This window comes from Aptenodytes forsteri, unplaced genomic scaffold (assembly GCF_000699145.1).
Source record: "Aptenodytes forsteri isolate BGI_AS27 unplaced genomic scaffold, ASM69914v1 Scaffold49, whole genome shotgun sequence".
Taxonomy (NCBI): domain Eukaryota; kingdom Metazoa; phylum Chordata; class Aves; order Sphenisciformes; family Spheniscidae; genus Aptenodytes; species Aptenodytes forsteri.
Window position 1 is genome coordinate 3,120,569 of NW_008795125.1, and position 15,481 is coordinate 3,136,049.

Sequence of the window (15,481 nt, forward strand, 5' to 3'; positions counted from 1 at the left end):
CGCGCCGGCGGCCGCGCGGGGCAGGGGGCGGCTCGGCCCCCTCGGCAGCGCTCCTCAGAGTCGTTCAATGTCTCGGTACTTCTTCCTCAGGATGGAGACCTGGTCTTTAAAGAGGACAGGGTCGAGCCTCATCTGAGAGTGGATCAGCGGCATATAGCCAAACCAGCTGGCAAAAGTGTTCATGCAGCTCTGCCGCTGGGCAAAGTGGTCAGGGTCGGCCCAGCGCGAGGCCCGGGAGGTCTGTGTAGAGAGGAGAGCAGAAATCAGATGTCAGCCACGACACAACAGAATGGCGGGAAAGGGCAGGCGCTGCGACTGGGCTGACGCCATGCTGCAGAGCAGTGTCGGGGCTTGAGGGCACCTGGCTCTGCGGTAGCTGAAATCTGCTCGGTGGGGGGTTTCAAACCAGAGGAAGAACACCCTGCCCGCAGCGGGAGCCAGTGATGGTGAGCTGGCCACCCCTGACTTTCAAAACAGCGCTGAGGGCAGTGCAGCGTGGTGACCTGAGTTCGATCATGAGCTGGCCTGACCCAGAGCATGACACCCGCAAGCAGGCCTCCCAAAGCCTGCCAGCACACTACTTCACCCCATCCCTCACTCTTTTCTTTTTAAAGCCTCAAGCTACTTCAGAGATAGAACAAGTCCTTAAAAACCACCAGGAAAGACAGGAAGGTCACCGCTTTCCACTGGAGGTGCACATCCTACAGCCAGCTGCTGCCCACGGCCTTCAGCCATACAAGGAAAACAGACTGCAATTACTATGGTTTCTCAGGTCAAAAACACGCTTGCAGTCCAGATCTGCAGAAATTTATACACGAGTAATTTCAACCAGCTTGTAACTAAGCTCAGCAGAAGTCCTTACATGTTTGGCATTACTCATGCGGGTAGACGTCCTGCAGAGAAAAGCAGGGTGCTTCAAGGAATCCCACCGGCCAAGGCCAGTGCATAACACGGTACCGTCTTACAGACAGAGAAAATTAACTGAAATTCCACGTTACATCACGTTAAACTCTGACCTGAGGAAAAAAACATGGTCTTTACGTGCATACATGCAAAATACTGTGGCCTGATTTTCCAAAGTTCCGGGCAGCTGTAATTCCTATGAAAGTCCATGAAACTCAGCACCTCTGGAAAAATAAGGCCCTAACAGCTCTGAAGCAGTTATTATTCTCTATCTGTACTTAAACTGCATGTATAAACATAATAAAACTATTACTTAAGATAAACTATAAACGCCGAGAACTTAAGGTTTGCTTTGTGCCACTTCTCATACGTCTCTGTATAGCACTTCTGTTTCCACTATACTTTAAAAACAAATATAAATTCATAAACTCAAAGTGTGTTAAATAAAATGCAAAGAAACTGATAAAGTCAGGGACTTGCCAAATGAATGGGATATCAGACTTGATCTTTGTCCAAGGCCTGTCCAGTTTAGCTCAAGTGGTAGGTTATAATGTGCATTGATTACAGGCTCTTGATTATACCAAGCCACTAAAGAGCAAGCAAAAGCTTGCTGCTAGAGGATTATAGCAGACATTCTGGCCATTAACAGTGAATTTCCATACAACTATTAATCTCTGTCACAACATTGAGGTTATGTTAATTTTTTATTTGTCTTTCAAGGAATTATGAACATGGTCCATTACATTTCCCAAAGCTGCAGGAACAACTTGTCTTTAGGAAAGAGTTATAGTTCATGGCTGACTCAAGTCACCCGCGCTATAAAAAGAAAAATGAATGTTCAGACTTTGCCAAACAGCCAATGCACGGCCCTGCGGAGAGGTGAAGCTCAAACTGGAAGCAATAGGTACTTTCTGGATGGCACCTTCCTGTTCATAGAAGGTCTCCTGGGTACCCAGATGAGTCAGAATTGCTGAATGCTACCTATACCTCAGATGAAAATGCAGTGGCATACAGATAAGGGAGTCTACAAACTGGCATGGCCACTCCCCAGTCAAAGATACAAGTAATGCTAATAGGAGAAAACATGAGGGGAAAATAGAGGGCCCCTTCTTTCTCCTGCCCCCTAGTAATCATGGTACTGTTTGTAGTGAGGATCACAGATACCGTGGCAGCACAGATGGGAGGTTGTTTAGGACTTGCAGGTTCTTGCAGGACTTGCTATTCCTCCCATTGCTCACTCACACAGGGCAGGAGGAAAAGTGCCCCAGGTTACCATGTATCCCTGTTACTAGAAGGTATATCCATTTCTGCAACGACAGAGTGCTTATCCAGTAGCTGGAAGAGGATCTAAAGCAAGCATTTCATGGCTGCTAGTGGGTGATGGAGTCACTGTGGGACAAAATGTTCCTTGTGGGAAAAATTGCTTGAATATCACAATTTACCTCTGTTGTGACAGTCTGATGTCAGTGCTTGAATCACACTATATACTTCAAAATAGCACAGGGACGGCCCAGTACATTATATTCATTAATAATAATTAAAAATAGAAAACCTTTCTAGAATTTACTTCTGCTTCTAGCATTCCATGACTAGGTCTTAGGTCTAGAATATTTAATTAGAAAACTGGAGTTTAACTGAAATTCGGTCACCACAATCATCAGTTCCAACTGTTTGCGATCACCATGAATAACACTGTGTGAGAAAACTATGAAGAGAAGCTGTCATCCACAGTAGATGTTTGCCATTTCTCCTTTTCCTTCATTATAATAAGTATATCTAAAGTCTGTTTACAGTTCTGCTAAACTAAAAACTGCAAAAAAATTGACGGAATTGTATCACTCTGTAAGCCTAACCTAGAAGTCAAACTGTTATATTATCAATACATCCCAACTGCTAAAACATGCTGTGGATACATACCTGTCCCATCATGGTCTCCTTATACTGTTTTTTCTGTGTTACTTTGATTGGAGGCAATTTTGTCACGGCTGACACCAAAAAATTCATTAGAATGTCCTCACAATTGGCCAGTTGGTCCACCATATTCTTTAGGCTGGCAGGCAGGTAATGAGTGTACAGGTAGTGATAATATCTGGAAACCAACAGCAGTGTTATTAATACAAGTTACTGGGCTTTCAGGGATTACAATCTTCAGGAAATCTATCTCAGTTGAGACACAAGTTTTGTACTAAACTCTGGATATACCACTTCCTTTCGTTGGTCTCATCCTCCAACAAGAAGGGAGAACAAATCAGTATCTCATCAAGGCAGTAAATAGTGCTAATGGAGAAACAAAACATACGCCTTTTTTGTAACTGGGTTGGAAGAAATAATGCAGACCTAAGTATCAAGGTAATGGAGAAGTAGGAAAGAGAGCACCGCATTGCTATAATGTGGTAGACAACATTGATGAATTCAGCCTCCACCTCTTCTTTCAAAACTGTTCAGTTGGAGGGAACTCAAACTGGCCTACTACTGTCCTTATTGTTGAAATTATTCTCCTTTGGGCATCTACCATCCCCTCCTTTGTGGAGATGTGGATTAGATACTCCAGAATTTGCTGACTTTCTCCTAAAACCTAGAGAGGTCTTTGGTCTGCTGAAGTCCTAATAACAGGGGTTTTCTCCAATATGCTGCAATATGCTGATCTGTGACATGTCCACTGTACTACATTTCTAGAGTAGCCAGAATACTTTGCAGTCTGCGACTGTCACCCAGCATATACCCAGAGCTGGTCTGGAAGTAACCTCCTTTCTGCTATGCTACAGGCCATTCAGCCGAACAGCTTAATGAATTCGGGAACTCTTTGAAGTGTGTAATTCCTGATGTTGAAAAGAGCAGTCCGACTGCCTCAAAATACAAGTGACTTCAAAGAGACCCAACAAGCGCAATAATGATTACCAGATCCCCAGAGCTAAACCAAGAACTTAAAATTATTACCCCATAAAAAGTAGACCCATTTATTATCTTTCCATTTTTTCCCCTTCCCGGAAGAATGTTCTTCACCCCTCCCCCCCTTTACTATTTTGTTTCATACAGAAGGAGGACAGCAGATGCTTTGGGTTCTTACTTGTGGTAAATAGCAGCTCCTGTCAATACCATGGAATAGTCATTAGTCCATTTGGAGGTATACCCCCACCTCTCCTTAGTGTTGTCCCAGAAGTGGCTGCGAGCAGGGTACCCTACAATCCTCTCTGGAAAACTCTGCCAAACTGTAAAGGCAAAATCCACCTGCAGACAAAGGCAGAGGCCAAATGAATACCAAAATTGTTTCAACAAATGTCAACAAAACAAAATATTACCTTGCCACTAATTTGTAATTCAAAATCTTGGAACTGTTGCAAAACATTAATTCTATGTATTTATCAGTAAATTAAACTGACTGCTTGACATTTTGCCCTATAATTATGCACATTTTAATGGTTCCTGTTAAAGGGAGTCTAGAGTATCACAGCATTACATTAACATTTTCAAGCTTGCCCTTTACATATCAAACCTTTTCAAGTTACAGAAAGAATGGGTGTAGGTGCATGTATTTATACTTAGATGCAATATAGACTGGTAATAGCTATGTGGTAAACTGAACCTTTTGCACATCTTTGTGCATCTCACCTACCATTTCAGTACTGTCAACACAAAGCTTGGAAAATCAGGAGTCAAACCCCTTAAATTACAAGGGTGGCTCAGTGAGATTAAAACAGGCAATCAATGCGGAGTCTTTTTATATTTTCCATATGTTTTGAGCCTTTGAGGTACATGCAGGTCATACTTTTAAGACTGTCTATATGACCAAGAGGGTTACACATATAGCTTAATAAAGAGGAAGATAAGATTCCCATGTAGTTAAATGGCTTTAGGAGCCTATACTTTAAGAAAAATGCTTGACAGTGCATGAGCCACAAGAAGATGTCAAATGTTGCCAATAGTGTTTTTTTATTTTATTGTCTTGCTGTAACTGTTTTAATAACTCAAATCTCTGAGAATTGAAAAGGCGACAGGACATTGCTACTCCAGGATCCCACCAAACAAATCCTGGTGACACTAGGAAAGGGATGATTGGGGTAGTTTGCAGAAGGCTCATCAGCACTAGACTTGAAAGGAGTTTGGTAAAAATACATATGGAAAGATTTTTATCACTGTAAAGTTGGTTGGCAGTCCCTCCATTTCAACTTAGCTTTTAGAGCTCAAGCTAGACCAAAATTTTAAAAGGAGTTAAAGAGAATTCTAATTGTCCCAGTCAAACCCAAGAAAACGAGGGCTTTGTTTCTGCACTGCACACCAAGTTCCCTCCAGTACCAGAGGGACCTAAAAACTTTGCTCAAAAATCTTTGAAAAACCTTCCAAGAACCCAGACAAAGTCAAGGGTGTAGAGGTTAGATAAAGAGTAGCTGCTCTGAGAACAGTCACATTTTGTGTGATTACTGTCAGACTTCTCTCATTTACAAGTGTTTTTATGGAACAGAAGAGTCGCACATGTACTGGAACACAAAGTGACTGGTTATTTTCTTTCAAGTTGTTTCAAGGAACCTGAGGCCAACTAGAAAGACAACGTGCACAAACCAGTTACCGTTGTGATAGTTCTGATCTCATCCAAATCAATACCACATGAAAGAACTAAAGGTCTTTTTTCCCCTGTAAAGGCCTTTCCCATAAAACGTGACATCTGTTTTCTTTAGAGAAGTCTGAGAATCTCAAACTGAAATAAATAATAAAGCAGCTGCACTCAGTGCTCTCACTTGTGCTTTCAAGAATCTGTCCTTGCACCACGGAGACGCGCTAAAGCAACCACCCTAAGAGAAAGCTCTCTTTATTAAAAAAAAACCAGTCCTCATCTCATATAATTTCCAGCATCATTACCACTCAGCTGATCAGCAGGAAAAGCCAACCAGGCTGCCAGTCTCTTAAACCCCCGTATCACTTCTGACCCCTGCTGATTTCTAATTACTTCCCATGCAAACATCCCTCTGCGCATGTGAAACAGCTCGTCTCACAAGAGCAATTATGGGCAGTTCTGTTGTGAACGGAAAACCTTTACTACGCTAGACCTGGACAGAGCGGAGGATGTGCCTGGTGATCGCTCCTCTCAACAGGAATATGATCATGTTTGATCACGTTTCTAAATTGCCTTTTCTGGGTGCTGAAGCTTTGCCACGATGACCACCCATGAGCAGCCAGTTTCAAGGGAAGTTTCCCACCACACGTTTCATGCCAGTGTTTCAACACGCTGTTTCTTTGCGTAAGCTGTATGACGGGGGAAGTGAAGCAGTAGAAAGGCCCCCGTTCTTCACAGAGAGCCACCAAAGAGAGCTGCCGACCCTGGCACCCTGGCAGAGACACGCCGAAGCTGCAAAGGCGGGTGCTAGCAAGAGCTGGCCAGCTGGTTCTCTCTGCAGCACAGGGGCCACAGGGCTCGTAGAGCCAATACCCACTGTGCAAACATGCAATATCATCTGCAAGCTGCTCACAGGAGGGAAGAAGCAGCAAAGAAATGTGTATGTTGTCTCACACGACAACAAATATTTGCATTTCAGAATGTTTAGGGTAAAACACAGCCAAGCCGAATGAGAAACACTATTTATTTCATATGCCTTCCAGAAGCCTAAATGACTCCAAAGTTTGGATGATGACTAAATACCAGTCAAAACAACAAAAAAAAAAGCCCCAAATCCTCATGTAATGCACAGGCTGCATTGCTGTAAATACCACCTCAGTGCAATGAAGTCCCTGAGAGGTCTTACCATGGCCCCCAGGGCAGCTGAGACAGGACCCTTCACCCTGAGCAACAACCTGCTTAGGAAACTCCAGCCCTAATTGGGGGCTGGCTTTTATTGGTTTTGGGGTTTTTTGGCTGTGCAGGGCTTTGCACACAAGTGCTTTGGCAGCAGCTGTATTCTTCCTCATCTAGCAGAAACTACCAAGGTGTAATCTTGGTATCGAATAGGTTCAATGCCAGCTACTTCTTCCATCTGTGCAGCAGAAGAGGGCTACAGTGGCTCCTTCTGGAGCAGTCTAACCACAGCACAACCAATCTGTACTGGGCAGAAGAGCAGTTGCAATCTCATCCATTTAGAACAAATTCAGTGACATCTTAGGGTATATAGCAGTGACTGGTGACTAATGTTAGGCATTTCTTCACTGACATATAAGCAGTGGTAGCATCACTGAAAGATCCCCATCACAGACAAAAAAGCATTTTTATAAAGGTGAAGTGGGGAGAAGGGAATGGCCATGAACATGGGGAAAAAAAATGGAAAACAAAAGAAAATCGAGCTTTTCAAGCTATTCCCTGGCCATCATTAATAATGTATTTCCCAAATATTGCACTCTATATAAACTGTCATCAGTTTCCCCTGTGGTTCTCAGGAAGAGGTTCCAGAAATCAATACTCATCCCAGTTGTAAAAATTGGTTTTCTACAGTATTTTTCTTTTCTTAGAGCTATCTTGCTCTTGGCACAAACACTCCAACACCTAAACTAGCAAAGATCTCCAATTTTATGGGGCGACACAATGGTGAGAGAACATTCCTCAGTGAAATCCTGCATTAGGGTGGCAACACTGTCTTTTGGAGCGACAGCAGTCCCCCGCTGCTGACACCCCTTCCTTCCCCACCTACCCCCTACTGATAACGTGGGGGGAAAAAAGCTACCCCAATCAGAAAAGTGAGAACAGAGTATTAAAGCTGACTGCTCTTGGCTGCCTACACCCGCCTGCAGCTATGTTACTAAAATAATAAAGAACGGAAGAACCATATGCTAATGATGAGCCAATTAACCAGGGCGAAAAGCTCCTCTGATGGCAGGCAGTGGCAGGGTTGCTGAAACAAGTGCAACACGTTAAATCTGAGGAGCGTAGCAGGAAATCTTATAACATTTGCTCACTAGCAAAGCTAAGAGAAGAGCCTATCTGCTGTGCTCAGGCTGAGCCGAGGAGCCAAGCAGACTCCCAAGACAACAGGGACCCTTACCTCAGTGGTTGAAAGCACGGTGTCCTCATCCAGGCTTAGCACTGCATCTGTCACTATGTTGTCATAGGGTAGGAAGCGACTGCTCATGACCTGTGGGTATCCAAGGCAGGAAGGGGAGGAAAAAAAATCACTTGAAGGACTCATTTCCAAGGGAAATACTCCATTTTATTCCTCACTCTTATTTCCTCTTGTCTGAGGCACATTGCATATCTCTGTCTGATGGAAAGGACCCTTCAGCTCAAGAGTGAAAGACTGTCATTTTCATAACCCCAGCAGTCAGCCTGCACCTTCTACCTGAGGAGTAATTTCTGAACAGACCTCTCTCTTTGGAGCAGGCTGCTTTCCTTTTGTGACAAACTGCAATGGTCTGCACTGAGAATTAGATGTACGTACAGCTTCTTTAGGGAGGACATTTTCCCTGGTAGTTAGGACTGTCCCTCTGCTCTTCTACAGGGTGTGAGGATCGAAGATAATGAACGCTGAGAAGGACTTTGCAGCATTCATAAGGTTATGCAGCTGGGAAGCCAAGCAGTCCAGGCTGTGTGTGAAGGACATTATGCTACCAGGATGGTTCCCCTGTGAAGTGGTAAGCTCCATCTCTGTGCATTGCTGTTGCATCGACAGGGAGCTGCTGCCAAATGGTGCAACATTCTCCATCAGAAAAGGAGAATATGCTAAAGAACGTGTGTATCAGTTGAGCTTCACCTGCATGAAGAATTATATTGGTATTGTAGCATTTTAAAAAGTCACATTCTTAAGTGATGTAACTATATATATAAAATCTATATGCAGAATAAGCTTTTAAAAACTATGGCAGGACAGTTGTCAAAGTAATAAGAAATAGATGGGAAAGCGGGATCAAAAAGATAACAGCAAGAAATGAGAATCCATATGGTTTCTTTAGCAGGCTAATTAGCACCTTTTGAGAACTAATGAACAGTAACAAGGACACAACACTATTTGTTTCCCTCATTTGCTAGGAAAAATAGCCTGGCTAGTTAATAGACTTCTTTTCCAATTTATTATACCAAGAAAACACTACAAAAATCAGGCCTAGTAAGAGGAAACCACTGTAGGGAAACAGGGACACGGAGAAGTTTTACACGTCCCTCGTAATGGACCTGGTCAGTTCTGCATCGCCTGCAAGCTGTTTGGAAGCAAGTCTTTGGAATCTCGATTCAGAGAAAGCTCTGCCTCCATAATCAGGATGCTCACGGTGTCTGTCTGGAGAGCATCCCTTCATTGCTACGATGGCCACAGTCCGGGGAGACCTGTGGCTGTGAGAAAGAGGTGATCTGGCAGGGGGTTGATGGTTTTGCTTTGCTTACGCTAAGGCAAAGCAGAGCAAGCGGTCGGCAGGAGACCAGCCTTCTCACCCCAGCTCTTTTACAGACTGTGTAAAATTGTCAAATAGTACAACAGTTTGGAATACCCATGTATTTGTTTTTGCAGCTAAAGCTTCCTTTTGTAAAATGGGTGTGATAACATATCTTGACTTCATGGGGAAGAGTGAAGGTTAGGTAAAGGCAGACCTCTGTAACCACCTGCACAGAGTTAACTGTGCCTGCCAGTACGCTTCAGTTAAGTCTGAAGATGAAAAGCAGTTCCTTTGCGCAACCTTTGAATTGCACTGCTCTGGCTCTGCAAGCTTTGTCCAAACAAACAGCTTTTCCCTGCAAGAAGCCATTTGGCATAAGTTGGGATATTAGAGGGAAGAGACTGTCCACTATAAACACACCTTTGTGTACTCAGGAGACTCACTTGTAATCTAAACAGTGCCTGGGGCCAATTTCTACAAACACTGTAGAACTGGTCAGAGATTTTCTCCTCTATCTCACCTCTGCAAGTTTTCCAAAAAGAAAGAAAAAAACCCCACAACGTTCAAAAGGCTCAGAAATCACTACAGCCTTTCTCAGCCCTGCAGCAACTCTCCTGATACTGTTTACATGGCTAGCTAAGGCAAGAGCCATTAGCTGCAAACCTCACAGGGCTCTCGCTTTCTCTTTGTTAAGGTGACCGGGGGAAAAGACCAAAGACAGGACTATAAATTCAAAATAGGATTGTACAGCCAAAGCAACTAAAAGTTCCCTTTGCAAACGCAGAGCTCAAGAGCCAGCTGACAGAGATTGCAGAGGGGACCAGCCCAAATCTGTCTCAGTCAGGGTCTAAAAGCAAGAAGTCTTGCTTCTCTCAGGCCTGTATTTGGAAAGGAATCGTCCACTTCAGTGTGGATTTAAAAAACCCCCTCTTTTCTCATCTGGGTGGTGTCTGTTTCAACTTTGTGGAAGTGCAAACAAACAAGCGTGTTGCACAGCAAGAGATGACATGGTGGTTTTGTTCCCACGCAAGTGCCCCTTGTCCCTTTCTTTTTTTTGGTGGTGGGATCCCACCACTGGCAGCAGTACCCTACAAGGCCATGAGAGGAGGTACTTTTCAGAAGCGAGTTAACACCATTCATTCTCATCTCTTCCTCTGCTTTTGAGTCCACAGCTGACCCTCAAGTCTTGCCTCTGACTGCTCAGACTCAATGAGCCCAGCTGCATCACTACTTTCATGCACCTGCAGAGAGACACAAATCTCCGAAGATGGGGTCAGCACTACCTATTCTCAGGGCCACATTTCAAAACTGGGCCCCACCTGTGAATCTCAGATTCATGGCATTAATTGCCATGCTGATGACTTCTGAGAGCATGGGCCTCATGCATGAAACACGAATCTGTGACCAAGCTGGTACAAAAGGCCAAGGAATAGAAAGGAGCTGTCACACCATTGGGAACTACAAAGCTTTCACCAAAGCAGCTGGAAAAATAAATTCTGGCCCCACTGGAGAATATACGCAATCTTTTGCCATGCTTCTCTCCACCTACCTTGCTCTCTCCTTCAATGACTATGACAGGCACAGAAGTGGCAGGCCAGCGGTGTTTGGCTGGGAGGGGTTTATCACAATTCCATAAAACAATAATCTGCAAGAAAATATTGGACCATGATCAGAGACCTTTGTGGCAATGCAGTCCAAACCCTAAGGACTCAGATCTTCAGACAGACATGTTAAATTCAAGTTAGGAATTTCAAAATCAACAACGATACAAATCTGTATAAAAATAACGCTTCCTACAGTAATTTCACCCATCCTGACTATTTACAGTATACGTCCTCTCAGGCAAATATAGGCTGGACAGGAACTCAGGAAGTCTCTATCTCAGCCAGGTCATACGGATGTCACCGATTTACTTTGGCTCTCATTAAAGGCTAAACCACTTGTGACACTCCACTGCAAGAGGGTGCTCCTACTGAACTCCCCAGGGTTTCTTTTAGAGAGGCCAAAATCCTGGCACTGCTGAGACTAAGAGCCACAGCAGGAGGAAGGAAGATCACATAGGGGCTCTTGAGGCACAGACATCCTTTCGCAGTTTGCAGCACACACAATCCTGATCTTTAAAGTGCAGTCATTATTTTACCTGCCTCATGAAACAATGCGGTTTAATTACTGTCTCTATTCCACTCCCACTATACTCAGAATTTTTGTTTCCCATGCATGCAGGTCACAGACAGTAGAAGTCTCAGAGAAAAGAAACATCAGAATTGAAACAGGGGGTTGAAACAGGACTGAGATCTGAAGTCAGTAGCCTCTTCACTCCTGGGATAGTAGTTTTGTCTCCATTGTGATTGACAGTCAAACAGTGCTGCTTACCTGTGCACAGTACTGGGACTTGGCTACAGCAACCAGGAGTTTCAGCACAGGCTGAGATTGGGAAACCAGGGGAGTTACTGCGTGGATAACGGCAGTGAATGTGGAAAGAGGCTTCAGACCTGAAGTGGAGAGATATGTGTTCAGTAAAGACAAAATTGCCTTGGTTAGTACAGATTAAAGGACTCCGGAGATGGAAAAATAATCTGCACTTAATGCAAACCTTGCCCTGTTTTTTTAGGCCATCTCCTTTCGTCTCGGATACTAGGATACCAGATGCTTCCGAGGAGATCACGCTTCCCTTTAACTCCCACACCCTCTGAAATCCCTGACTCCAACACAATTACTGCCTTTTCTTACTCACTATTTCCACAGATGTCCTGCAATCTCTTTCCTTCATCCAATTTGTCCCACAGATAATATTGACATCTCGTTTGTTCAACCAAATGTCTGTCTTGACACGGGCTCTGTTTTGCTGCCTGGCTCTGGATGCTTGATGTTTTCTACAGATTATCTCCACAATTTCCAGAAGCTTGTTCAGTTTCCTCAGTTCCGTTACAACCTTGTCAGATTTTTGCTCTTTCTGGGTCGATCCCCATCCACATGCATCTTCAATTACCTCCTGAGCTGATAATTCTGCTTGCATCCTTGCCTTCCGTTCTGATATTTTTGTCTCGCTATGATTTCCTTTTCTGCCTGAAATAACAGATCCTACTGGCTTCTACCCTTCATTATTGCTCTCAATCTCATCTAAATTCATCTGTGTGGGGTCATAGTCGTTCTTCATCAAAATTCCCACAGAAACTTTCTCCTCCCTTTTTAACATGGTAACTGTGAATTTTTAGCAGGTGAGCAGTACAGATCCACACAAGTGGGATGGCACAGGCTGAGCCAAAAGTAGCAGCAGTCTGGTAAGCAGGATCACTTCAGCCTGCAGGCACATTCCCCTGCAGAACTCATCGTGTAAGCTCCGCTTCAGGAAAAAGCCATGAACCTAAGCCGTATTCATTCCTTCTAGTGGGATCCATATGAAGACATATAGTATGGAGAATAAATCTATACCAACTATGCACTCCAATAACAAGTGTCATGGGTAAATTACCACTTTTCCAATTTGCCAAGCACAAATAAACAAAGAAAGCAAAAAGCTATTCCTCTTATGTCCCCTCGGGCCATGAATGGGTCAGCAACTCAGGCATTAATTACTGGCAACTGAAAAGTATGAAGGGACATAGATTTTTTTAAAACAATCTTTGCAAGCGAGAGGCACATGATGCATGTTGATGAGTCAGAGACATTCCAGTCTACAGTAGGCAGGGATGATTGAGACAGGATAAACGAAAGGCATCATTAACTAGAAATGAATGGTAAGTCACTTGGCACATGCTACTCAAAGATCGAATTCCGAATTTCCACTAGAAATTCCAAATACCACTAGATTATAGCAAGGATTCACTCACCGAGATTAGCATAGTAGTAAGGAAAATCTCCCAGATATGAGGAATACTGTGGCAGTACAAATAACCCTCCAGGATGTTTGTTCCATATTAAGCTGTTACGTGATATGTGCTTAAATATTCTGTCCTGAATAATCTGGAAAACAAGAGAGGTGATGATTTTTAAATATATTGTAATAGTCACTGGTAGAAGCTTCAGGGACTCCAGCTGACTGGAATCATCACCCATTTTGCAAAAAGCTGAGGCACACAAATTACTAGACATTCCTGCTTCATCTCTCTTAAAATGACACAGAACCTGCACACTTTGACACCACTTCAGCAGCTCAGGCTTTGCGCAATAGGTTTCAGAGCACCTCATTAGTCTCTCTGGACATGGGGACCTTGCAATTCATTGCATTTTGTATTTCAAGTCAAATATTTTGTCTATTAGAGTATCTTAGCAGGTGTAAGCCCGATTAGTTCATTGTCAGTTTTACTATCCAGAGCTCACAGAAGATAATTATTTGAGAATGGCATTACAAAGGTAGGTATTATTTTGAGATAATGAGAGCGTTCAAAACCACAAAGACTTTCAGCAAATCAGGCTGCACTAATTATTCATTTTTGCTTAATTATAAAGGGATATTAGCATTCAGATACATCACTGATTCCACATCACAGTTCTGTAACAGTTCCTTGTTGGATGAAACAGAAAAAGATCTTTTGGCAACTACTGTCTGTCTCTGTAGAGGGCCACAAACACAGACTCCTGGATTTTTAAGGTCTGAACAGATTGCTAGGTCATCTACTTTGTTGTCTAGAATACTGCAAGCCACAGAAAAAGATACCAGGCTGTACAACTGATATGTATTTATAAAACTAATTACAGTTACTTCACATCAGATGCCTGTATGCAAGAACCATAGTGGTTCTTACACCGATGGGAGTTTTTTCAAACTTGCTGCAAAGGCATAACAGTATTCAGTGGTGGGAAGCTGTAACTGGACAAATTCAGCCTCCAAATAAGATGCAACTTTCTAAGCGCAATTCGCTGTTGGGCCACGTGTTCTTACAGATTTGCCTTGCCTCAGAGCATCAGAGGTTGGCAGGTCTGGAAATGGGACATTGCAAAGGGCCAGGGGCTGGTGAAGAAAGAATTTTCCCCCAAGTTGGCTACGCAGGATTGCCTTGCCTTCTTCTCCAGCTCATCTTCTGTGATCTCCTACGGAGATTTCACGTAACTGGTGGTTTATGCATTAAACAGGGCTCAAGTGCCAAGAACACGTTGGTTCTCCTAACCTCATGTCTCTGGCCTTAACATGGGTGTATCTAGGTAAAACTCTATGGCTCTGAACTTGGACTAAATCTGATCCCTCATCATTCATTCTGGCCTTAAAAACTATAGAACTGAAGAAGGTATATACCCACAGCACAGGGAAACCAAAAGCAAGCAAAAAGACCCAACACGAGCTGCACAAAAGCAGCTGCTGGCCTAAACAAGCTAAAATCTATGTAAGCAGCTGAGTTCAGGGACATTTGGTCAATACAGAACATGAATATGTGTTGCCACAAGCAGTGGTTTTCCTGGAATTTTTGATTGTCGTGACAAAAAAACATTAAAACACCAGTTACATTGTGCTAGACAATCCACTGCTGGTGGCGATACACGTACTGCTAAACTGCGGCAAATGTTAGGTGTTTGCATGCTTGTCTGAATTTTGCCTACAGCCAATTACTATAGCTAATATGCAGTAATTCGCTCACATGCGTAAGTTAATTTAACTTTTTTTTTGGTCTCGGAATAACAGACTTAGGACTGTATTTCCATCATTGACAAGAGCGTGTCTGAGTACTTCTGTTTGGAAAGTTAGGTGTATCAGTTGTCAGATCTCCTGCATGGTAGTGGGGAGAGGAAAAAAAGACGATGACTGCTGTTTCTCCATCTGCAAGTTATGCCACTAAACAAAGACAGAACCTAGAAAGTACGTATTTTTGAGTGTTTACCACAAAGCTTAAATATTACAGCTCCTTCCTCCTGCTTTCTCAGAACTGGGACATAATCAGATAAGGAGAAGTCTGTGAATTTACATGGTCAGGAGTTTTTCACAGACGGTGGAGTTTTCCACCGCGCTGGTAGCCAACAAGGCTGCAGGGGAAACATGTGGCTCGCATTCAACGCTGCCTCAGTGCACCCGGAGCGGAGCGCAGCTCTAACATGGAGCAGGCCCCTGGTGCCATGAAGCACACGCAGCCTTTGGTGCATGTCAGGCACACAAATCTCACCAGCGTGGTTCCGCACCAGGCTGGGGAGTGGCCTCGGTGATTTATCACAGTTAACAAATGGGAGATTAATTTATCACACTCCTGGTCTACATAAGAAACCTAGCTGTCTGTCATGATAGAGGGGAGAAAAGACAACTTGGCAGAAAGAGAACAGAAAAGTATAAAAAAAGATAACATGGAGGACCAATCAATTAAAATGCAGAGTG

At 43.5% G+C, this 15,481-nt stretch overlaps 1 protein-coding gene across 1 annotated transcript in view; it reads right to left on the reverse strand.

Annotated features, from left to right (window-relative positions):
- Positions 1-3: 3 nt before the first annotated feature.
- EXT1 (exostosin glycosyltransferase 1) overlaps positions 4-15,481 on the reverse strand; it is a 188,378-nt gene continuing 172,900 nt past the window's right edge. The window contains exons 5-11 of the mRNA XM_009277209.2: positions 13,014-13,146; positions 11,557-11,675; positions 10,733-10,828; positions 7,866-7,955; positions 3,971-4,131; positions 2,821-2,992; positions 4-240 (exon numbers count right to left, since the gene is read on the reverse strand). Coding sequence (XP_009275484.1) covers positions 55-240; positions 2,821-2,992; positions 3,971-4,131; positions 7,866-7,955; positions 10,733-10,828; positions 11,557-11,675; positions 13,014-13,146 — 957 coding nt within the window. The 3' untranslated portion in view covers positions 4-54. The remainder of the gene's footprint in view (positions 241-2,820; positions 2,993-3,970; positions 4,132-7,865; positions 7,956-10,732; positions 10,829-11,556; positions 11,676-13,013; positions 13,147-15,481) is intronic.